The sequence below is a fragment of the Histoplasma capsulatum genome (genome assembly GCF_000150115.1).
Source record: "Histoplasma capsulatum G186AR genomic scaffold supercont2.9, whole genome shotgun sequence".
Lineage (NCBI taxonomy): Eukaryota > Fungi > Ascomycota > Eurotiomycetes > Onygenales > Ajellomycetaceae > Histoplasma > Histoplasma capsulatum.
The window spans coordinates 237,147-260,798 of record NW_025544809.1 but is presented as its reverse complement, the minus strand read 5'-3'; the positions used below and the strand labels follow the sequence as shown (position 1 = coordinate 260,798).

Sequence of the window (23,652 nt, the reverse complement as noted above, 5' to 3'; positions counted from 1 at the left end):
ATTCCGGAAATCCAGACGTAACGTAACATTAGCAACTAACTAGAATTGATGAATGAAATGAATGAATATTATGCTATAGTCTATTCCCTTTTAACTATTGCATAGCAGAGGCAATGTTTTCTATGGTTATTGGTCGGCGCTTAGGCACCATACATATTGCCTGAATAGGAAAAGCTTCCCGCGGCTCAACTGCAACCTTCGCTGGTGATAAACAACATCAACAACCTCCATCTACCCTGTCGAACGGGATGCTCCGGGACAAGACAGACTAATATCGAGACTAGGGTCGACGGGTCGAAAGCAAGGGAGACGGCAACCGATAACGCTCACAGCAGCTGTTGAGACAGGATTTGGATATCCCGCTCCACTAACAACCTGAATTCGTCATAACATACTGGACGCACGCAAGTTACAACCCAGCGATCCGGCATGACCCCAAATTGCTTGCTCAACGCCATTTTGCAGCCTGCAAGTGCAAAAAGCCAGGTGGGGGCGATGAGGTTCTGTTTTCCACCGTATACTACATATGTATAGATATAATCTTGGACTTGTTTGAAAAAAAATCAACGTTTCGGAAGACTTTTGGAGCGGGAAAAGCTACAGAAAGGGGGGTTCGCGAGAGGGGAATATCGTATCTGTGCCTACCCGACCTATAATACCCAACCTACCCGCTCGATGAGCCCGGGTTTTTGTTCGAATCGAAATTGGTGTTCTCCTGTGTTGAATGGTCGGGGTTAGTGTTGGAGTCCGGAAAGTACTATATATAAATACATCACAACATCGCGAACGCACGCACGCACGGACACAAGCCAGGCCAAGTGACTGTTTCGGCGGCCCGGGACGGATAGACGGATACCGATAGATCACGTTCGAGGCACCTGTGTCGGCTCTCCCCCCCTTTTTTTTCGTGAAGATGCCGGCCCCCAACAATACCCGCCATGCAAAAGTCATCGATAAGCGCGATTTCGATGCCGGTCGACCTTTGCTCCTTCGCGATACTGAAGATGAGGAGGAAGGTGGTGATCTTGGCCGTGGGAGAGACAGAGGTGAGCCGCGTGGTGATGGCCGCAGCCACAACGGCCATGCCGGTCACGGCGACGGTGACGACTACGGTGATGTCGCCTGCGAAATTAGTGAGCGGGATAGGAAGACGTGGAAGCGGCAAGTGGTAAAGGTCGTGAGCTTAACATGGGGAGTTGGGAGTGCGTATGTTAGGCCCTTTTTATTCTTCCTAATCTTTCATCACCCCTCTCCTGGGAGTATAAAGTGGCTTGCTCCATGGCCATCATATATACACAAACCAATTAATTGATTCTCTTCGTTGGGGATATATATGATGAAGACTCTGCGCCGGAAGCATAACCGCATTCTCCCTCTACGGACCCCTCCTCCAAACCCGCCTCCATTACTCTCAGTTCCGCGTCAATGCCGTCGCCGTCGCCGCTGCGGTTTCCATGTATCTCCCGGTGGCATTTTTCGGTTATCTCTGCGATAGATACACTCCCGGCCCTATATCGTTGATTTCTGCCTTCCTTTTCGGCAGTGGCTACCTCCTCGCGGCATTCACGTACAAATCCGGACCGCCGCTTGACGTGGGCGGCACGGGCTGGCCCTTCGCGGTTATGGTTATATCCTTTGTTGGCGTGGGTGCTGGCACATGCTGCATGTATCTCGCCGCCGTCACGACGTGTGCGAAGAACTTTGGCCGCGGGAAACGCAAGGGCATTATGCTTGCACTGCCTATTGCGGCTTTTGGGCTCAGTGGCATGTGGCAGAGTCAGGTGGGGAGTCACTTGCTCTATGAGCGTGGGCCGGATGGGCAGAAGGGCGATGTCGATGTGTTCAAATATTTCCTTTTCCTGGGGATATTGTTGATTGTCGTTGGGGTTGGTGGGACATTTGCGTTGCGCATTGTGGATGAAGAAGAGATGATCGATGAGGCGGTGGAGGAGCTGGAGCGGAGTGGTATTATTGGTCAAAATGACTTTTTTCGCTCGAGAGAGGAGGTTCGGGCTGCTATGGCTTCATCATCCGTTTCGTATGGTACTATGGATGGCATCGTAGCCGGGGTTGGGTCTAGGGCCGGGGCCGACACGCCCATCGAGACTGATGCTCAATCCCTCACGCTTTCGCAGGAGGAACGACACGACTACCAGAAAGAGGAGCGGAGGAAGAAGGACTGGCTGCTTAACCAAGAGACGAGATTGTTCTTGAAAGATAGGACAATGTGGTGGCTTGCTGTTGGGTTCTTTTTGATAACGGGCCCTGGGGAGGCATATATAAATAATGTATGTTTTACTAATTCCCCTCCCCCTCCCCCTTTCCCCCCAACTATCTTTCTTCCTTCTATTGTAACTCTTCTTCTCCATTTTACACGATCCCCACTAACTTCTCTAAACAAAAAGGTCGGCACCATAATCCCAACCCTAACCCCTCCCTCATACCCTCCCAACCTCGCACCTCCCGCTGGCAGCCGGGCGACTCACGTCACATCCATCGCCCTAACCTCCACTTTCGCCCGCCTCTTAACCGGTTACCTATCCGACCTCTTCGCCCCGTCCCCAACCCACTCCCACCTCCAACCCGCCTCCTCCCCCACCGCCTCTCAACAACCGCAAACCAGCCTCATCCGCCGCACAACGTTCTCCCGCCTAACCTTCCTCCTCCCCTCTGCCCTCCTCCTGTCCCTCGGCTTCCTCTTCCTCGCCACACCCATCCCCCTCTCCGCTCCGCAGTCCTTCCACCTAACCACCGCGCTTGTGGGCGTCGGCTACGGCGCCTCCTTCGCGCTCGTCCCCATTATCATCTCCGTCGTGTGGGGCGTGGAGAACTTCGGAACGAATTGGGGTGTTGTTGCCATGTTCCCCGCAGCGGGGGCCGCGGTTTGGGGTGCGGTTTACTCTGCCTGCTATGAGGCGGCGAGGAGGACGGGTGATGGGAATCAGCAGTGTGTTGGCTGGCGCTGTTATGGGTTTTGGGCCCTCGGGTGCACGGCTAGTGTCTGGGTGGCTATTGGGTTGTGGGCGGTTGCGTGGAAGGGGTGGAGGCGGCGGCGGGTTGTGGTCTGATTGATCCGCAGCGATGAGGGTTGGAAATGCGGGTGTAGTTGGTTATCTCGCTATAGTAGCCAGCCATAGTAGGATATCATGGCTTGTCTGACGGGACGGGGACTTACGAGTTGTGCTTGGCATATTGGATCGGCCCCTGTGGACTGTTCTGAACATTTCTTTTGTATTTGTCTTGTTTTGCTTTTTGTTTACCGCCCCAGCTTTGTTGTATAGTATAGATAACAACCTGATTTCGGGAATATATATAGATTTTTTCCCCCCCTTATGGATAGTAGACTAATAATGTGGACAGGAATTGGCTTGATTTGCCTTTGCTCATGGAAATACGGATAGATAGTTCCGCTCTTTGGATCCAGGATTGATAGGCTGAGGATTTTGAGGAATAGGCAATTTATTAGAGGGTAGCAAGGGATTGATGCAACGCTTCTGTCAAACAGCAATCATCTGAATAAAGAATGAAGAAAAAGTCAAAGGATCCCCCAAATATTAGATAGATAGATATTGTGCTTGGCTAGGTTAAGCAGAATTTGTGACCGAGTTATAATGAGTTGTTTGCTACAGATATGTATATCTACGTAAGCGGAGAAAGAGGGACAGAGAAAGAGAGGGATTTAAAAGCAATTTTACTCCTGTCATAAATCTTGTAACCGCTTCAATATTCTTACGGGTTGAGTTAGTTGTAGTGCGAATGCAGAGAAACCGAGGACGTCGTGTTAAAAAGTGTCTTGTAGATATACATGAGTGTGTTTATACCACCAGCACAGCCCAAACCCAGGTCATGACTGTGGATTACCAACTCTTCAATAATTGCTACCTGGATGTGTCCAATAGGTGGGGTGATCGGGAACTACCGTGCTCAGCCAATAACTTCTCATTTCTCTTGTTTCGCCTGGCCCCTTTCCTCGATCCTCCCTTCCCTGCTGGCAACTGCCAAAGGTGAATGAAGATACAAAGAAGTAAAAAACCATCAGTGATACCCAATCGAGATGCCAATAAAAAATAAACAAACAGGGGTATGAGAGTGAAACTGTATTCATATATCAAGGAAATTTCCAATCAGAGGTGCCGGAGTTATGTTTTGATCTAATTATCGAAAGCGCTGCAGACCATGAAGTAAGATCGTGACCGCTGTAGTAATAAAGGGGGCGTTCGTTAATGATAGGTATATATAATGCCCAAGGCCATCAGATATCGGTTGATGATGGATTCAAGCCCGTGAAAACTTTATATAAACGCTTGCTCATAGCGGGGCCAACGCGGGCATCTGTCAGGGCACCACTTCTATTTGCACATTTCTGCGATGAGGGTTGGACCGTTAGCTTATTGATTATTCAATTATAACAATCCTAGTGTCTAAGAGACAATTGGAAAAGTGGAATCTGGAAGGGATATTGAGGCCTGGCAGTAAAAGAAACGGAAGATAGGGCCACCAGATATAAGGGAACATAACATACCTTTACATCCTCCAGAAGTAAGGGCCCTTGCTCCTTCAATTTTGTCGCAAGATCTCCCACAGTGGGATATTGCGATGCTATTCCATATGATATCGGAGCGGTTACACGCTGAATCTCTTGTAGCATTTTGACATATGTGTCAGCGTTATCTTCGCCTGACTTCACCTGGCCGGCGTCCATGCAGAATGAAGCGTCGTGCAGATTTATGAGCTCCTGACCGTAGGGTATCGTGGAAATATGTTCAGTGAAATTCTTAATCCACTCTGCAGATTCATTCGGTGCTGCGGTGTGCTGGATGAGGCATCCATGCTGCACTTGGAGCTGTAGCAGAGCATCTTCGATGGTGTCGTCATCGACTAGCGCAGGTTGGAGCGCTGCTTGTTTGGGCTTTCTTTGGCGTTTGGGTGGCTGTTGCGGTTGTTGAAGTTGGGGGATGCTTTCTAATTCTCGAAGAACAGATGCCTGGTATGCTCTGTTCCTTGAATGGTTATTCTTCCTCATCCATATGCCTAGGCCTTCGATGAGATAAATTGGTTTGCAGCCGGGATAAGTACGTTTTATTTTGAGGACATGGGAATCGAGGGTATTGTCACTATTTACTGTTGCTATCGACATGTCAACAAATTCCTGTGCCGACAATAGACATAGGACATGTGTTTCCGTTCTAATGGTCAGAGGGCAAGGCTCCCAGAGTGCAGCCTCATCATCATACCGAGCAGTGACTTTCCTCCTCCATGTAACGATATTTGGTATGCGAGTAGAAACGAAATGCTTTTCCACTCCGAGATGTCGCATGTACTCCGTAACTTGGTTGCCAACGCTGGATTCTTCAAAGCTAGACGACATGTCTATAATCATTTCCGGCGTGGAAATTTTCTTATCGAATTTCCGCTTGTTGGCTTCTGCGAGGTCAGCAGCTAGTTGCTTCTCTTTTGCTTTTTGCTCCTTTAATTTTTGCTTCCGTGCTTTCACTTCTTCCCTCTCTTTTTCGCGGCGTTCCATTGCAGCTCGCCTTTCTGCTTCCCGCATTTCCCTACCAGTAGTGGACATCTTGGGTGCCCTTTCTGGTTTGGACGTTGGAAGCACTGGCGGAGGGGAGCTCGAATCTATACCTGTCGTTGGGCTTGGGTCTGGCATTCGTATTCTAGAGTTTGAGGGTATTGATTTGGACACATGGGTGCTAACTCTCTGTTTGGATTGGATGGGTTCAGCCGACGAACGATTTTGAATCCGCAAGAGTAGATTCGTTGTTTTATCGGACAAACCGGCTTTCAAAATAGTTGGTGACGGGATATTCAGCGGACATCCCGGGGAAGATAGGCCATCCGTTTCTATTATACTATCGTCTAATGTTATGATAGCAGGAGTTCTTTTTGCATGGTTGCCCCCATCGTGCGTGGATATCCCATCCGCGGCTGATGATGTAAATTCAATAGGGTCTGATATGTCGCCATTCCATTTACGGCTTTTCGTTGTTGAAATATAGTCATTGTCTAATTGGGTTCCTGGAGAAGATATAATACTCTCTTCCAAGTCAGAAAATAGGAGTAGAGGGCGTTTTTCCGGGGAAAGGGTAGGTTGTCTGGGAGGGCTGAGGCCGCGCTGGGAACTCAATTTTCGCTTCTTGGAAGGGTTTGTGTCTCCCCAGTCGAAAATTGAATCATCAGACGGGATGCCAGCTGTGCGAGCCAGTGGCTCGGATGTTATGGGCGACTGACGGACTGGATGCGTCTCCGAAAACGGCGATGATAGGAGGCTGATAACCTCAGGCATGATGGGATCCGAGCACGCCGATCCAAACAAAGTCAGTTGTGCTCCTGAGAAGATATCAATTTAATAAATTTCTGCATATCATCATCCAAAACAACGGTCAAGCTCATATCCCAAGTGCTGGAAACAGAAACACAGAACCAGAATATCCAAAGCCAAAAGTTATCAGTGAGTGGAATAGAAGAAAGAGAAAGAAAACCACGAGCGATATTGCCAGCACCCAGCACCTTTTTATTGCGCTTCTTCGTGTTTCGGGATGAAATTTGACTTATCATCAATGTTCGACGTTGCAAGGTTTGAGCAAACGCGATCTCAACACGTAATCATGTGACTGCTTTGCCTAAAAAGGAAACTTGCGCTAGTAACTTCAAATCCAATGCTCTAGTTCTACATATGTATATCTCATATCACTGCTGTTCGATGTTAGTGTTTACAATTCATTTCGACTGCACAATTCATTCTTACATTGAAGGGTAAAACTGATGCGGCATAATGGGTTGCTTGTCGCATAGCTTCGATCAACCAATAACCCATCCACGTTCAAGTTCAAATTCCGCAATAAGCAAATACGCCGTTAAGAGGATCGAGCCTTGAAATATTGATGTGGTATGGACATATGAAACTAGGCATTGATAATCACGTTACTTGCCAAGCTGAAGAAGGATTCTTGAACAGCTAGCCCTGCGTGTATCTTACTTGGAACTAATATATTCATCATCGTGGACCAGCAAGCATTTGACCCGGTTCTTCACAACAAATTGCAGACAAAGGAACTGGGTTCAATACATTGAATATTTCCTTCTGCTACATATTACGAACACAAGACTGGTATCAACATTGCCTTGTGCTATTCGCTGTGATATATAAGGACCACAGACATGAGTGTAAAACTTACCACAAGAATATATCCCGAACAAAACCTAGGTTTTACGGAGTCCATGTAGATGCCACCACCCGTTGTTCGTAGGTATGTATCAAATAGGTCATCTTTTGCCTAAAAGCAGGAGGGACTTTTGGAGCGGATAAATCACTTCTCGCCCTTGCTCGATGAAAGGGGAATTGTCGATTTCGAGGGGCAATTCCTCTCATTTTATTCGCAATTTTGTGAACGCCGCGACCAGCACAGCAATTACCAACCCGAGAATTGCGACCCCAAATAAGAATACACTCCACAACCCAAGGAACGGACGAGCATCCTTGTCAAACATATCTTCAATTTCCGCTGCCAGTCGGTCTCCCATGGCCTGTAGCGAGAATTCCTTTTCCACTCTTTCTTTGCCGTTGGCGCCTATTACCGCAGCTTCGTGCGCATCCATTTCCCAGAGCGCTTTGCGCATCACTGCTGTCCACTCTTCGATAGCGTTTGCCCCTCTCAGCCAACCAGTTTTCCCCTCTATAATCGTTTCTAATGGTCCCCCGTTGTTTACGGCTAGAACTGGGAGACCTACACGCATCGCCTCGACAGGAACTATGCCAAAATGCTCATATGATGGTGTATAGACGAGAAGCGTTGCTGCTGAAAGTAGAGTTTGTTTAAATGCGGACGGCACCGAGAGTAGGAATAAGACCTCTATCGAATCGGGGATGGACAGGGCAGATATAACTGTTTTTGATGTGGCAGTTCTTAGGCCTAGGCCAGTGGCTAGATCGTCCAGCTCTGTATGATATTGGACATTTTCTTGTACGCGGTTATCGTACCCACCTATACATAATAGGAGTAAGCGGCCACTATAGAATCATAGACAGCTATTAATAAAGAAAAGAAGAGAGTAACTTACCAGCAATGACCAACCGTGTCCCATGTCTCCCTTCTTCCCCAAGACCATGATAAGCCCGAATCGCAAGTCCGATATCCTTCTTCCTCTCAAACCGATTAATACTCAGCAGAATCTTCTTCCCACCCCAAAGGCTTTTCCCCTCAACTAGTTTTCCAAGATCCTTAATCCCCGTATCAACGCACGGATAAACAACCCGAACATCCCCAAACCTATCTCCGAAAACCTGCCTGATAACCCCGCACGTAAATTTCGAATTAGCCACAACCTTATCCGCAGCACTGATCGCCCACCCTTCGAACCAATCGAATGGATATCGATAGCACGCTTTAATCAGCTGTCGCATAACTCCACCCTCGTCACGCTTAGCGAGCAATTGATCCGGGAAATGACAGTAGAAGAGGATGCGTTGCTTCCCTCTCGCTTTAGAAAACAGTCGCCCAAAGGTCTTCAGAATAGGTACACACGCAGGTACCTGGTCGACGATATATACATCCTCCTCCTCCTCCTCCTTCTCGTCGTCGTCATCCCCCACTTCATTTCTGTCCCGCCTACCAACCGCATCTCCCTCCCGTCCGCGCTCCCGCTCCCGCGCCATTAACAACCACACCACTAAATGCACCTGCCTCAACACAGCAAACAACACCCGAAACCGCCCCGCAATCTGATCTGGGAACACAGTGTTTCCGCGCACAGTCACGTCCAGCGTGTCATCGCGTGCCTCCTCGAAGCAGTGGCTACGGTCCCGGTGCGACGTGTAGATTTTCACTTTGTGTCCGCGCGCTTGCAGAGCCAGCGCAATGTCGAGGATGAGGCGCTCTGCGCCGCCGATCCCTAGGTCTGGGTGGAGGATGGTTATTGTTCTGCGTTTTTTGCGAGGTGCGTGTTTTGACATCTGAGTTGGATTTGATTTGAATTGGAATTGGAATGGTCCGTTTTGGTTTTGTAGAAAATATGGAAGGAATTATATAATTGGAGAATTTCATTAAGGATAACTAGAGCTCCGTGGCAAACCAGACCGAACATGGTGGTCATAGCTCCGAGTATAGCTCATGTGACCTACAAATAGATAAGAACGAATCAGTACAGTACATCCTTTATTTATTTATTTCTACTTTTCCAAATGGTAACAATAGCCGATTTGCTAGCCGGCTTCTGATAGTATCCTGATGGAATATATTCAATACTTACACTTACAGAGCTACGTAACAATAAACTATGAGAGGAGGAAGAGAACAGGCAAGAAGAGCAAAGATGAGGGTCCAAAAAAGGACATTTCAAAGACGAATTAAATTTAATAAACTCTAATCCAATCAATAAAATCGGTCATGTCATGTAAGAGCAAGTTTACGTTTACAGAGGCGAGGGGTTGATTGTGAAATAAAAAGCAGCTTAGCAATGTTGAAACTAACAGCTACACACCCACACACACTTAAAAATGGGGGCCAAACCATACTTATATAGAAGTCAAGGCAATGGTATGATAGTGAGCAGTTTTTCAAAAACAAAAACAAATGAGAGCCGCATAGTACCCGCTAAGTGGTATAGGGCGAATCACCACTGCTGGTCGGTAGAATGGATTACAAGTTCAGACTTTGAACGAAGAAGAGTAGAGTGTAAAGGGTGACAGAATGAAATGAATCTATCTATCTCATCTTAGGTCCTGGTGAGGTGAAGGTGAGGCAGTCCAAGAGGAAGAAATACAAGAGGAAGAAGGTATAAAAGAAGTATCGGGAGATAAGAATATCGAAAGAAGACAAAACAAAACAACAAAGCAGACTAACAGATAAAACAATACAAAATAAAATGTAAAAGGCGGCAAGTAGCATGTACGGAGAGGGATATATAATTAACAGTCAATGGAAGAAGAGTGTTGGGAGCTTTGGGATTGGGAGCAAGGGAGAAAAGAAAATAAAGAATATCTGGGTCATAAATGACATCGTCAAGAAGCGAAAAAAAAAAAAAAAGGGGAAAGGAAGATAAAACTAGTAATAAAATATTGGGCGTGGGCGTGGGCATGGGCATAGGTATGGGTATGAAGGGTGTTGGGTAATAATAAATAATTAGGAGCATCATGTCAATTTAGTTTTTTTTAAACAGAAACACGCAAAGCACAAGCACGAGCAATGGGATATTATATATCCAAAGGGACAGGATGGAAATTAACAGAGACGGTACGGAAAACAAAAAATGAAATGAAATGAAAAATTCACAATAACAACCACGTAAAGGGGTGTGAAGGAAGAAGAACCTGCTAAAAACAGTTCAGCGTACTCTTCTTCTTTTTCTTACTAATCGCATTCATCTTCTCCTCCAAATGCGCGCGCGCAGCCTCCGCCTCCCGCCGTGCATTCCGTTCCTCCTCTACTGCCTGGATGGACAATCTCGTTGAATTCCGTTCAGACCGTAACTGCGTCAGCTCGTCCTCGTACTGCCATGCCTTCTTCTTCCACGCCTCCATCTCCGTCTTCACTTTGTTGCTCTGAGCCTCGAGATCGCCCAGTGCTTCCTCGAGAGTGGCAGTTAGTTGTTTCTCGGCGTGTAGGTGCTTCTCGATCGTGCGGATGCGCGCTTCCTGGTCTTCAACGAGCTGGGCATTGACGAGTTCCTTGCTGGTATGTCGTGAGCTGGGTGGGGATATGCTTCCAGTCTGCGCGGCGATGTTTGGAAGAGGAGGGAGAGGAATGGCGGGCGGAGGCGATGGTAGTGATGCTGCTGATGCACTCTTTCGGAGGTTCGACGTCATGGAGCCAGTGCGATCGATCGATGACGGTGCATCACCGTTCCGCATTTGACCCTGGTTCTTTACTGTTAGTAAGGAAGAAGCGCAAAATCAAGTGAAAGAAAAAAAAAAAAATCAACTTACTTCCAGTTGCTCAATACGAAGCCGATAACTCTCGATCTCTTTCTCCAAATTCCCAATCTTGAGATTCGCCTCATCAAGCGCTTGGTGTCTCTCTTGTTGAATCACAGAAAGGCGGTTATGATGCTGATCGAAGGTATTTGTAATCTGCTCCTCCAGCTCCTCCACGAGGCGGGCACTCTTCTGTTTCTCAACGGTGATCTCATTGATAATCGCGTCCTTTTTCTTGATGAGATCCTCTTTCTCCTTGAGGGCATCCTCATGGCTAGCAACGAGATGAGCAAGCTCCGTCATCTTGGCTTCGTGTCGACTGGATTTCTCCGTCAGGTCAGTGAATTGTCTCTCGAGTTTGGCATGGCTGCTTGTCTTTGTCTCCAATTCTTTCACGAGATCTTCATTGGTATCGAACAGCGCAGAGTATTTCTCAGCGAATTGCTGTTTCTGAGAAAGGAGGTCTTCAATTTGCTCCTGGAGACTATTGACTGTGACAGGAGCATTCAAAGCTGCGGTGACGCCAGACAACAATTTCGCCAGTTCGTTTTTGGATGCAGAGATTTCCGCTCGTAGAGCGCTAACAGCCTGCTCATTGCGAACGTTCTCCTCCGCCATTCGCGATTCATGTTGTGCCTCCGCAGCAACCTTGACCTTGACCTCTAGCTCCTCCAGCTCTCGCTTGTGTGACTCTTGTAGGGACATAAGTTCCGCTTTCTGCGCCTCAGCGGTAGCTTTGTGGGATTCGATCTCTTGCTCTAAAGCAGCAGCGCGAGCACGGTATGACTCCAATTCACTATTGCTTGAACGGCCGTCGTTCTCATGTTGAGAAATCTCCTCCTTGGCAACGGCGAGAGACGATTCCAATCCGGAGATGGTGGACAAGTGAGTAGAAATTGTGCTTTTCTGCTCTTCAATATTAAACTTAAGACCGTCCACAAGCTCTTGATGTTTAACCCGGGCAGTCTCAAAACTTTTCGCAGCTGCAGCCATTTCATCCGCACTGGCTCCCTCGACTTCGTTGCGCTCACTTCGCAGGGCGTCAATATTAGCGAGAGCAGCTTCCAACTCGACCATTGTGTTTTGTAGCTGCTTTTCAGAGGACTGGAGAGATTCAGCCGCGGCACGGTGTTTGCTTTGCCATTCCGCTCGCTCCGCCAGCGCAGCTTGCAGTTCAACGAGGGTGGCTTGAAGTTTATTTTCAGACGATAGCAAAGACTCGACGACGCCTTGGTGTTTGATTTCCCAATCGGAGTTTGCTTCCTCAAGTTGTACAATCTTTTGATTCTGAGCAATAATCTGTTCATCTTTCTCAAACACTAGAGCCTTCTGTGTCCCCAACAGCTCGTTCAAACTTTGAACTTTAGCTGTCAATTCCTTCTCCCGGGCATCATGCGCTTCCTGCATCTCCTTGATTTGGTTCTCATGCTGCAGGATCTGATCCCGCATCTGTGAGACTACAGAGATATCCATCGGCGACGAACCGGAAAGACTAGATCGTTCCCTGGTCAGACCGGAAATAATAGTTGCCTTGGTCTCCATTTCCTTCTTGACATTCTTGTTCTCAGCCTCAAGAGCTTGTATTCGCTCCATGCGAATGTGCAGCTCATGCATTGCAGTGTTGAGGCTGACTTCGAAAGTCTGCATGGTATCGGGCTTGCCTTCAAATTCTTCAATGGCAATGTTCCTCAGAGATGCGAGAGAGCGATGTGCGCGGTCAACGGTGGTCATGTTCTGACTGGTCATGCGTCGGATGACTTGAGCCTTGGGTGACGGAGTCGTGGGCGAGGAAGACTTTGTGCGCTGGAGCTCCTGTTTCAGATCTTCAACCAGGTTCAAGGTCTCCTCATGTTCCGACTGGAGCTGGGCATATTTCTGCGTCACTAAGCTCATGCCGTGCTGGTGTTCTTGTAGCAACTTCTGCATATTTTCCACGTCAGAATGATGAGGCTCATCCGTGTCGAATGCATTTGGTAGGTCGGAATTGCCCTGGTGCCCGTTCTCTGAGTGCTCCTGTGTAATAGCTGACTGCTCGGCCAAGGACAACTCCGAGGAGAGCAATCGCGAAGATGAAGGCTGTCCGCCAGACCTGAGCGCCTGTAATCTCGAGTCTTCTAAAAAAGACACTGGCCGAGAGCTGGTCATCGGAGTTGCAGCAGCAGCCACATTCGCAGGGTGGCGAGCCTCATCAACGGCATCCTGAAGCTCAGCAAGGGTGCGAAGGGCCTCTTCATATTTTGCATGAAGAAGATCGTATTCGTTGGTGGTGGTCTCGTGCTGTATTCGAAGTTCAAATAGTTCTTGCGTCACATCCTCCAGCTTTTCCGCAACAAACCGGGACTGAGCAGGGCTCTGTGGAGGGTAATCGTGGTCTGTGGTTAGATTTTGGCGATTGCTCTCTCCAGAGGCTTTCTGTAGCGTCTTCAGTCCGTCGTTGTCATCGACTTCGCCGTTACGAGCTCCCACCTCTTCTCGTTCAGAAGGGCCTGACCCAGACTCTGGAGGAATCTCTCCGAGATCATCATCTGATTCGGGAATAGCAGTTTCAACAGCTTCCATCAGCACATCGAGAGATTGAGATAGGCCCCGCTTTCGGGTCTTCGGGAGTTCCCTACCTGCAACAGGAGCGGTCTGAGTGTATGTGTGGTTGAGAGTGTCCCCTTTGCCATCATCCGACTTAGCGCCATTCTGTTGGATATGGTCGAGCTCGTACAATAGGGTATCGAGTTTACCCAGGCTGCGTTGGCGATCTATAACGTGCTCTAATCTATCCATTTCGCGTTGCATCAGCTCCATGTCTTGGTCAGCCTCCGCCAGTCGTTCCTCCAGTGTCGATATGTAGTCTTCACAGCTGGCTTCATTTTCACGCGCACGAGCGATTTCCTTGCGTAGCTCAGCAATAATAGCAGCGTTTTTCTCTTCACCAGTGGTATGGCCATCAAGTTTGGACTCGAGTTCATGTAGATAATGTTCAGTATTTGCTTCACGATCCATCATCTTCTGAATGCGGGCCTGTAATTGGGCATTTACAGTCTCAATATAGGCACACTTGGTCTCCTTTTCTAGAAGGCTGCTTTCAGTGTTGGACAGTGAGGAGCGTGTGTTTGACAACGATGATTCCAAGCTTTGAATTGTCTTTTCATACTCCAATACCACTTGCTCGACAGACTCTGCGAATGAATGGGAGCGCTTCAGCCTTTCCATCGCACTATCACCAAGCAGATTTTGTAGGTCGTCAGTATCCCCAGTAAAATCAGTAGCCTTTGTTAGTTCTGAGATCAGTTTGGCATGTCGCTGGCTTAGTGCAGTATAGCTCTCTTGAACATCCAAAAGGTGATTCTGTAGTTCTATTTCTCTTTCATTTTGACGTTCTGCGCGTTCTTGGGGGGCATTGCTCCTTCTATCCCCGCCCTCGGAATTGTTGATCTGTTGGCGCAAAAATGCTACCTCTGCTTTTAGTCTATCGATAACAGCTTGTTTATCGCTCTCATCCGTTATTTGCTGGATACGAGGTTTGCTCTGGATGGCTCTAGCCCGCTGGGCATACTGTACGGTGTTTAGAGTCTCACTAAGGTGGAACTCGGCAGGTGTAACGCAGGCAATCATATAAGTGATCGCATTGCCACCTAGTGAATCTTGAAGTAGTCGAGTGAGCTTAGAATCGCGGTATGAGACATGGGAACCGGCCTGTCTCGATGAAAGTTGTGAAATGACCTTGCCCAAACTAGCAAGACCAGCGTTAATTGATATTCCCTCCTTGGCCCGTTCTCCAGATGCACCAGTGTTTTTTAAGCGCTCGCTACCGGCAAGGTCAACAAAGTGTAATTTGCTATCCACAGTAATTGATATGTCAGCTCCAGAGAGGGCTTCGACGGGCATCGATAATCGTTTTTCACGCGTCGACAGAGTCGAGGTCTGATCTTTGCGCTGGACTAGGTTCAAAGAAAACACGGCGTGCGAGCGGGAGGATTTCGCGTTGATCGCGGTGGCATCCGTTTGTCGAATAGAGGAACCAAAATTCAGAGCCCCGATAAGATCCTCGAATGAGTTGATGTTGACCTGGTGCAGGCCCGTGAGTAGGATCCGTCCCTTGGTATCTTCGCGGATGGTAACAGAACCTCGCTCTGCAAGGGGTGTGGTATCAGGGAGGAGGAGGTCTCTGAGTTGTTCATTATAAATCTTGACGCCAACAGGGTTAGAAGGCCTGATCTATCCAAAAAAAAAAAAAAAAAAAAAAAAAAAAAAAAATGATAACGATGAGGAATAATATACCTCTACATAAGTGGCTTTCAGCTGCCAACTTTTATCCAACACACCCTTGCCGAAATGGGGCAATGACGAATTGACGGAATATCGTGTTGGGGTCCGTAGACCGGTTGAACCTGTGCGAGTATGTGTAGCCCCAGTCAACTTTTCAAAGAGAAGTTGGGCGGCACGGGGAATTATTCCTATATCAGAATGAAAATGATTAGACCCAGGATCAGTATATACGTATATACACATATATACATGATGGAAACGTTCACATACCCATAACTTTCTGGTCGCTCTGCTCTGTGGGACCAGATGTGCCCATAGTGTAAGACTTGCCAGCACCAGACTGGCCGTATGCGAGAATTGAAACATTGTAACCCTGTACGAAAGAGTTGACGCTGTCCTGTAGGTATTCCCAAATGCCTTCCTGATCCACTGTTTCCGCAAACACTCTATCGAATACAAACAGCTTGCGACCTTGCGGAGCATCGACAGCAACGCTGGTTGGTGACGTGACATGGACTGTTGATCGTTGAAAGCGCTGTGGAATCAACTCGAATCCTGGATCGGTGGGCTTCAATGGCGGGCGAACGCGAACAGCTGTTGTGTATTTACTCGTATAAGTATATGCATTTTGTGCCAGAGAGTTTAGCGACATATATATAGTTATACTAAAATATCAAGAAGAAATCAAAATAAAAAAAATAAAAACTGTTACACACCGACTTTCACCGCCGTCTTTGTATCCTCGTCTGAAGCCCTGCTACCGCCCTGTTTGCTGCTCATACTCATGCGACTGTTGCTTCGTGGAGGTCGAATCATTGCGCTCATGGGACGCGGCTGGCCGGTGGGAATAGGAGAGGCAGGAGGAGAATTGGCCATGGTGGAGAAACCACTGTCTCGAAGACGGAATAGCTATGGGCCCGGTTTCAACACGGTCTGTCTCGCTCTCTTTCTTTCTCTCTGTCTCTCTGTCTGTCTCCGCTGAAACAGAAGAAAAAGAAACGAAAGGCAAGGGGGCAAAAAAAGGCCAGGAAAGCCACCCCCCAAGTTCTCGATCCACCAAGATCAATTCCCAGAGCTGTCAGGCCAGTAAGAGGAACGCGATCATGAGAGCCGTCTCGAGGGGCGTGCCAGAGGATGTTTTATTGATCTATTTGTTTCCTTAGCCGTAAATTTGAAGTTTAAGTATACTTTCGAAATTTTGACGGTTCGTCTGTCAGATTCGTTTGTCTTTCCGGCGATTGCTGAGCCTGTTCCTGACAGAGCGTGGGATTGGGGCGGGATGAACTGTTTGATGGAATCGGAGAAAAATGAAGAGAGGATGAAGGAGAATGGGCAACGAGATGACAGGACAAGCCCCTATTATTTTTCCGCAAGAAAAGGGATCGACTAGCGCAGTATTTTTTTTTGGCGGGATCGTTGTGGGATTGGACGCCAATGCCAGGGATGGTCGATGACTGCGGCATATGAGAGTGCCCCAGACACAAGACTCCCGGATGGGGGTGTCGCGGGCGGAGGAGGGGGAGGGAGGAAATGCAGAGAGGAGGATAGGAGAGGAGAGGAGAGGAGAGGAGAGGAGGTGATAGTATACGCAGCGGACGGAGAGGAGGTCGAGAGATGCTGGGAGAAACGAGCCACGATGGCGGTGGAGGTGGTGGTGGTGCGGCTGCTGCTTGCGGAGAGCAGAAAGAGCCCCCTGGAGCAAGCAGTACCGCGTATTACTTTTCGCCTACTGCTGTCTGCGCTAGGTCAACATCGCGTATCAGGGGGCAGGAACAAGGTTAGCAACGCTGTTTCCACCGTAAAATACACCACCGTTGTAAATTTTACCGCTAACTTTCTAGCGGGGCCAGCCTCGTACGCATGGCCATCCCTGTGCGGTACCGGGCTTGTGACGTATCACTAGAACTCCCGTACGGGCAACAAACGTCAATCGAGCTTCAACAATTGTCGATATAACAAATATAACAGAAAGATGAAAATGTTCTCTACAGTTTCGCATCTGGATCTGAAGCGTCTGGTAGATGGAGGCGCGCCTTGCTACAACAAAACCGGTCTGGGCAGAGGCAGTCTGTGTCTGTCATCACTGTCACAGCAATTCAAGCCTCAACGCCAGATTGAATGCCCAGCCATCAAAGTTTAAAAAAGGAAGGAAAAGCAAAAAAAAAGGAATGAGCGAATAGAGACGAAACTTAAACTTAGACTGTGTCCTCTCTGGCCCGGAGATAATGTTCGAGATCAGCATCAAGTTTCAAACGCAAAAATTCCAAGCTCCTCCTTCTATTTGCCATAACATATTTATTCTTCGATGCAGAAGAAAACTCTTTGAACACTGAACAGAAGAATTGTGGCACAGTTAGAAATGTCACAAGAGAATCACAGTCCATGGGTGGGTTATTTCAACAGTCGGCAATGTCGCTTCCCATGCTGTGTTGCCCTCCAACCTCCAGCTGTTTTCCAGAACAAGTTATCCACGCGGTCGCGTTAGCGGTGTTATAACACACGCCCCCCCTGTACGCCACCCTAGCCAAACCCCCTTGGATAACTGGGTTATCGGTGATTATTTGCAGAGGCTCGGTCACTCAGTCATCTCAGTTATATAAATAATCAGATTATTGCTGATGCGTGTTTAATTTCATTTCTGCATACTCCGTATATAGAATCCTAATAATTAATAGAAAAAAACACTGTTAAATTTAGATAGAAATGACTTTATATATAAAAAAAATGGATAAATCTTGTTAATATTCTAAATATAACGTCCATATTTCACCACTAAATCACATGATATAAAAACTGTATAAAACTTGCTTAGGTTCATCATCAGACGACGAGTCCTAGATATTGTATCCAGACTTTATTAAATGAAGTAAAAGCGAAGTCTCTAAAAATCATACAAAGCTCCAGAAGGGGGGGCTTGAAAGTTGTTTTATTTCATGGCTGAAAATGATCGAATCTCAATGATTTTATTGATGCAGAGAGGATTTTTACACCTCTGATTGATCTAAACACTAGTGTTGTTATTTTCGCGTGTCGGGTTGAAAAAGTGGTGGGAGTTGCCCGAAAGAACGGGTTCCCAGGTTCACTTGATTAAATCCACGAACCAGACCCGGGGTTTTAGGGGCGCTTAAGGGTGTTTACAGCGGGTGATGTGTCTAAATTACTTAACTAGGTTTAGTTAAGCCTCTATAAGCCTGGGCATGAGCCTTCTAAACGCAGGCATGTTTCACGTTTTTTCGCGGGCCGGGTTGATAGATAGTCTCTCATCTCATCTCTAAATATAATTTCATTCTTCTTTTCTACCTCAACTTTCTGTTATTATTTATTATTGTTTGGATTAAATATAAAGTATTCTCATTACTATCAATCATTTCCTCATATAGACTTCATGAAAAATGTAGATTTCACTGATTTCTACTCTATTTAAATTTTTGCAAAAGATCTAATAATCTGAGTTATAAAACTCAGAAAGTGTTCTCACAGAAAAAAACTCTTTTCTTCTTTTATTTTTATTATAAAGAATAACAATTCAATAAATCCCAGGGGATGAAGACATCTTTAATTCCTCCAAAGGGTTGGAAGGCTCAGGCACAACACTATATAGCAGGGGCTTCATGAAACATGCAACTGGGCCAAGACGGAGCAAAAGTGCGAAGTCATATTATTCATTATGTTGCTATTAAGCAATATCATCGCTAGATATCATTGCTAGATATCCTCGCAAGGTATCGTTGTTAGATATCATCATTGATACCATCGGTACATATCATCGGTATACATTATCATCGGTATACATCATTGCTGGATCGATATATCATTGCTAGATATCATCGCTAGATATCATCATAGATATCATCAGTGGATATCATTCCTTCAACCAGGTCAGTAGATAGATAGGCAGTCAGCTATGTAGTAAGCTAGCATTGATAGGTAGGTGGGTAGCTAGATGGTGACGTTTATTCTCATAGAGATTGATGGGATATGGAGCAGGCTGGTCGGTTGGCAGGTAGGGAGGTAGCTAGGTAGCTAGCAATCTAGCCGGCAATATCTATTCATATAGACATTGATCAGATATCGCGCAGAGAGGTAGGTAGGCAGGCAGGTAGGTAGCCGCCATTCATTTCAGCCATAAAATGAAGCAACTTTTGTCTCTCTCCCCCCCTCAAAACACAGAGCTTCGTATGATTCTCAGAGACTTCGCTTCGCTCCGTCTAATTACAATATAGCGCACTCACTAATGAGAGGTGTAGGTCCACTTAGCACAGTTAAGACTATAAGTTCTTCGAATTTTCCTTTATATTTTCAACGTACTTTGTTTAACTACGGAAATTACTGATATCACCGTGGTGGATGATATCTCTCGGAACATACACCAGCCTTACTACCACTTGCAATAACGCAACCACCGCAAAGTTTTGAAAAACAAATAATTGAGTTATCGCAGGGATATCTCATACAACCAGCAGCCACCCTTTTCAACTTGTTTAATACTTGGGCAGACTGTTGGATTCTCTCGGATGGTAGTAAATGGTCATGGGTTTTATGAACTTCAAAACCATCGTGACTCCGTGGTTGATATGATAAATATTTATTCACATTTTTATCACCACTAGTGGAAATTAATCCATTAGAATTTTTCTCTGAGTTATGAACGAGGTTTATATTTTCCACTCTCCGCTATAACACTTAGTATATATCGCTTTCATTTCTTTTAAAATGTAAAAAAATGGGTAATAATATAAAAATTAAAAAAAAAATATAGACTTACTAGTGATAACGTATGTGGTACTATTATAAAATAAACAGTTGTAAGCAAAATTAAAAAACTCTTCATAATAAAAGTACTATAATAAAAGCGGTTGCAGTTATTTTCAATAGATATTCCTATATAGTTACTAGAAGTGAAATTTATATTGAAACATCTTAAGGTGAGAGCTGCTGAATTTATTGCATCTTCTTCCGATCAACCGATATATAAGACTTGGAGATTTACTTCTTCGTTTTCAATGATTATAAACATCTCATAGTGTATGATTGCTATAAAGTTGAACGTTGTAGTTAAAAATTAAAGCATGTTCAACTAACTTAATCTATGAAGCGATCGAGCCAAAGGCAACTCTGATATAATTAAGAAACCCCACTCATGTGCTAGCGCTAGATCTAAGTGGATAATAAGTGCTAGGTTAAAACAGGTAATTGCTCGAAAATGAGTTATTTAAGACGATGCTATCAGAATTCTATCAGATTCAATGTATCTACAATACTGTTTGTATATTCCTCTTCTTCTTGATATTATTCAATCTATAGATGTAGCTATTTACAATCTATCTGATGTGCCAGTTAGGGGTTCGCCAAGCCCTAGCGCGCTCTCACCATTGGTCTACATTGACTGCTAGGCCTGTTGCGGCAACACTGTTGCCACTTTGGGGATGGCATATCTGTGGCCGCTTTTGCGCCATCTCGCACTGCTCCAGCGAACGTTGCTTGATCTATAACTACACGGTATACCCAGATTCACGGCATTCTTTATCCTAAAGAGAAAAAGGCTTGGTGCCCCAGTACCCTACATTCAAATTTAGAATCTCCAATCAAAAAGCTTTTTGCCACAACCTCTTCTTCAGGTTCATTCGTTGAACAATCCATTCAATCACAGTAGAGTTAAGCGCAATGTTTTGTGACGTCAGTAAGGTGATGATCCAAATTCTCGTTCCTCCTGCTTGTTTTGATAAGCAATCTTGCCGGACATAAGCTTTGAGAGTGTACTCTATATGCCAAAAGAGTTCTTTTAAGATACAACGTAGTCAACCACCTAACGCCCGCGATTTTCCATATAAAATCTATGATGATCATCTATTGATATCTCAACACCCACCATATTGAAATCATATATTATATGTAATTTACTTATTCAAATATATATATTAATATTTGAACAGTTTAAAATTTAAACTTATCAGTATACTGTTGAGTTATAGTCTGTATTATCTTATACTTTTGCTCATAAATTACACATACAAAGTATGATGCCCTTCGGGAGGCCCCCGGGAGGTTAAATTAATACATACATACATACATACTACGTTACTTAACCTACAACTCAACTAATTTGTAGCTTAAGCAATAGAGGCAAAAGAAGCATCATTCAAATTTTGCCTTCTTACAATTTTTGTTTGCAGATCTGAATTCATTTAACTGACAACCTCAGCTTCCATAATCAAAAAAGGAATCTTTAAAACTATAGTGAAGTGATTTTGAATGTTTTTTTTATGGGGTTTTTATACAATTCTGATATAATTTATTTTTTCGCCTATGTGCCTGCATACGAGGTATATACTGTTACCTACATACATATGGATAGGTATGATGTAGGTACCTAACTAATTTTTTTTAATGCCTTGATAGTACATACTAGGTAACTTTTGAAAGCGACCCCATACTCCATATTAATCTTCCAGAAAGGGTGCTTCTGCGCTAACCTCTTTTGACCATCGACTCTCATGGTGACAGTGGCAGCGGTTTTCGCGAACCTTTTTGCGGTGACAATGATCTCAGACGAGTTGTTAACTTCCCCCATGTCTGTACAAACTTGTCCTGCTTTTTCATAACCTTCTGGTTCCCCATTATCTTCTCTGCAATTGGCATTTTAGCAAGGAAACGCTGTGCTCCCAGTTTTACTAAGCAAGATGTTAGTTATGTTAGCTAGTGATCAACTATTGAGGCATGATAATTTGACTTACCTGTCTTGATCTGATCGATCCGCTCACAAATATCTTCATATATTAGTGAAGACTCTATCAAGGCGATTGCTAAATACTGATCCGGCTTAGGATAGCGCCAACCCTGATCCCCGATGGGTCTATCGAAGATTTTCTGATTCAAATTGTATCTTTTAACCTTTCGAAACAATTCTAGCCGCTGGTTGTCCGCTTGGAGGGCCCACTTCTCCACATCAAATGACACTGCGTCCGGGAATGCAAGTTCAAGGAAGGTGGTATATTGAGTGGCGAGCTGTAACGCAGATAAACGATAGTCCAAGCTGTCATTAATGCTCATAAGCTTATTCTCCGAAAACTGGGCCCCTTGTAGCAACTGACGGACCGAATAGTGGAGTGGTAGATTTGGCGCCAGGTTATCAGCGCCGGGGAATGAGTCCGCATAGGCCCTTGCTTTCGCCCTCACGACATTGTAGAACCCCTTCCCAATGCTACCAGCAAATCCCAGAGTTGGTACGCTATCAAATGCTGGCTGGTTAGGGCTAACCTGGAGTAGTTCCTCCCATTTCTTTTGGTAGTCAAGGAGTGGAAATCCCGAGCGCGTTCTCCATTCTGATTCCCACATATCGTCCCCGGCTGCAAATGACACTCCGTGAATACCGTAAAATGGATCCGATTCTTTGTAAGCTTGGTGGACCGCACAGCGCAGGTTTATATACGTCAGACAGCTCATTGCTTCGCTTTCATCAACGCCCTCCCGGTGAATTTCCGCCGGTTGCACCAGTGCATTCAATACAGCAGCCGCGTAAATAGAGCCCCCTGCTCTCCCGCGCGAGGCGCTCGATGCCCATGCTCTACTCTCCTGCTCATCACCAGCGGCTGCCGTACCTGACACGTTAAGTCTCTTTACCACAGAGAGGCGTGAATCCGTGTATGGCTTTACAAGCCACCCTCCTGAAAAACATGATGTCATCACCAGGGTTAAATCAACATTCGGGTGAATGGCTTCGTGTAACTTTTTCTCGGTAAGTTGCAGTGCTCGGTCAGAAGGGCCTTCGCCTCCTATGGACACCCCAAAGGATTCTGCTTCTCCATGTCCAAATATGAACACTAGCACCTGCTGATTTTCTCGAACTGCAATTTGTGTCTCTGATCTTAGTGTTGCTAAAAAACGCTCCAGGAGATCCTTCGCGGGAATTACGCGGATCGTTTGGCTTGACTCAATTTGCTCCAGTTTTTTTGCATCCAGGACAACTCTACAGTCGCCAGACCTGCTGCCATGCACATATTCACCATACTTCGTCACAAGAGCTCGTGGTTCAACGCAGGTGAACCACAGTTGATTCGACGCGTGGAATGTATCTATTAATGTTAGCAACTGGTCTGGAGTAACACACACGCACTCTTAAGAGACCGGCACTTACGTGAATGTTGAAGAAGATGGTGGAAGAGAAAAAAGTCCGATAGAAACCACCCATCTGCTTCGGGGGAGGCATTATTCTGAAAGTCGTTGATACCACAGAGAGCAATAATGCGAGTGTTTGGTTGCACGTCCGGGGGACAGAAGGAAAAGAATTCTTTGTCTTCATTTGCGTGCTTCAGGGCCTGCCTGTTTATGCTGGAGGGCGTGACAGTGGAGTTCGCTCTTGGCTCCACCATGATTCTTCAGTCGAGATCTCGGCTCCGAGTTTCTGCTGGGTTAATTCACAGAAAAAGAAACAATATACAGGGTTTGAGTGGGTTCATATGGGTCTGTGAGAG

The 23,652-nt window shown here is 46.0% G+C and overlaps 6 protein-coding genes across 6 annotated transcripts; 2 read left to right on the top strand and 4 right to left on the bottom strand.

The window, feature by feature from the left end:
• Positions 1–913: 913 nt before the first annotated feature.
• Positions 914–3,323, top strand: HCBG_06315 (uncharacterized protein; the record flags this gene model as incomplete). Its single annotated transcript, XM_045433364.1, has 3 exons — positions 914–1,206; positions 1,343–2,288; positions 2,406–3,323. The coding sequence occupies 3 exons, from the start codon at positions 914–916 to the stop codon at positions 3,066–3,068; spliced, it is 1,902 nt and encodes a 633-aa protein (XP_045285677.1).
• A 929-nt stretch (positions 3,324–4,252) lies between these two features.
• On the bottom strand, positions 4,253–6,295 carry HCBG_06314 (uncharacterized protein; the record flags this gene model as incomplete). Its single annotated transcript, XM_045433363.1, has 2 exons — positions 4,253–4,363; positions 4,523–6,295. 2 exons carry the CDS (start codon positions 6,293–6,295, stop codon positions 4,253–4,255), a joined length of 1,884 nt encoding a protein of 627 aa, XP_045285676.1.
• Positions 6,296–7,377: 1,082 nt separating this feature from the next.
• On the bottom strand, positions 7,378–8,962 carry HCBG_06313 (alpha-1,3-mannosyltransferase alg-2; the record flags this gene model as incomplete). Its single annotated transcript, XM_045433362.1, has 2 exons — positions 7,378–7,994; positions 8,071–8,962. The coding sequence occupies 2 exons, from the start codon at positions 8,960–8,962 to the stop codon at positions 7,378–7,380; spliced, it is 1,509 nt and encodes a 502-aa protein (XP_045285675.1).
• Positions 8,963–10,321: 1,359 nt separating this feature from the next.
• On the bottom strand, positions 10,322–16,057 carry HCBG_06312 (kinesin family protein; the record flags this gene model as incomplete). The annotated part of the gene is made up of 5 exons (XM_045433361.1): positions 10,322–10,864; positions 10,934–15,100; positions 15,194–15,369; positions 15,452–15,775; positions 15,898–16,057. 5 exons carry the CDS (start codon positions 16,055–16,057, stop codon positions 10,322–10,324), a joined length of 5,370 nt encoding a protein of 1,789 aa, XP_045285674.1.
• Positions 16,058–16,631: 574 nt separating this feature from the next.
• Positions 16,632–17,321, top strand: HCBG_06311 (uncharacterized protein; the record flags this gene model as incomplete). Its single annotated transcript, XM_045433360.1, has 2 exons — positions 16,632–17,035; positions 17,150–17,321. 2 exons carry the CDS (start codon positions 16,632–16,634, stop codon positions 17,319–17,321), a joined length of 576 nt encoding a protein of 191 aa, XP_045285673.1.
• A 4,352-nt stretch (positions 17,322–21,673) lies between these two features.
• HCBG_06310 (uncharacterized protein) lies at positions 21,674–23,550 on the bottom strand (the record flags this gene model as incomplete). Its single annotated transcript, XM_045433359.1, has 3 exons — positions 21,674–21,852; positions 21,916–23,253; positions 23,316–23,550. The coding sequence occupies 3 exons, from the start codon at positions 23,548–23,550 to the stop codon at positions 21,674–21,676; spliced, it is 1,752 nt and encodes a 583-aa protein (XP_045285672.1).
• Between the last annotated feature and the right edge of the window lie 102 nt (positions 23,551–23,652).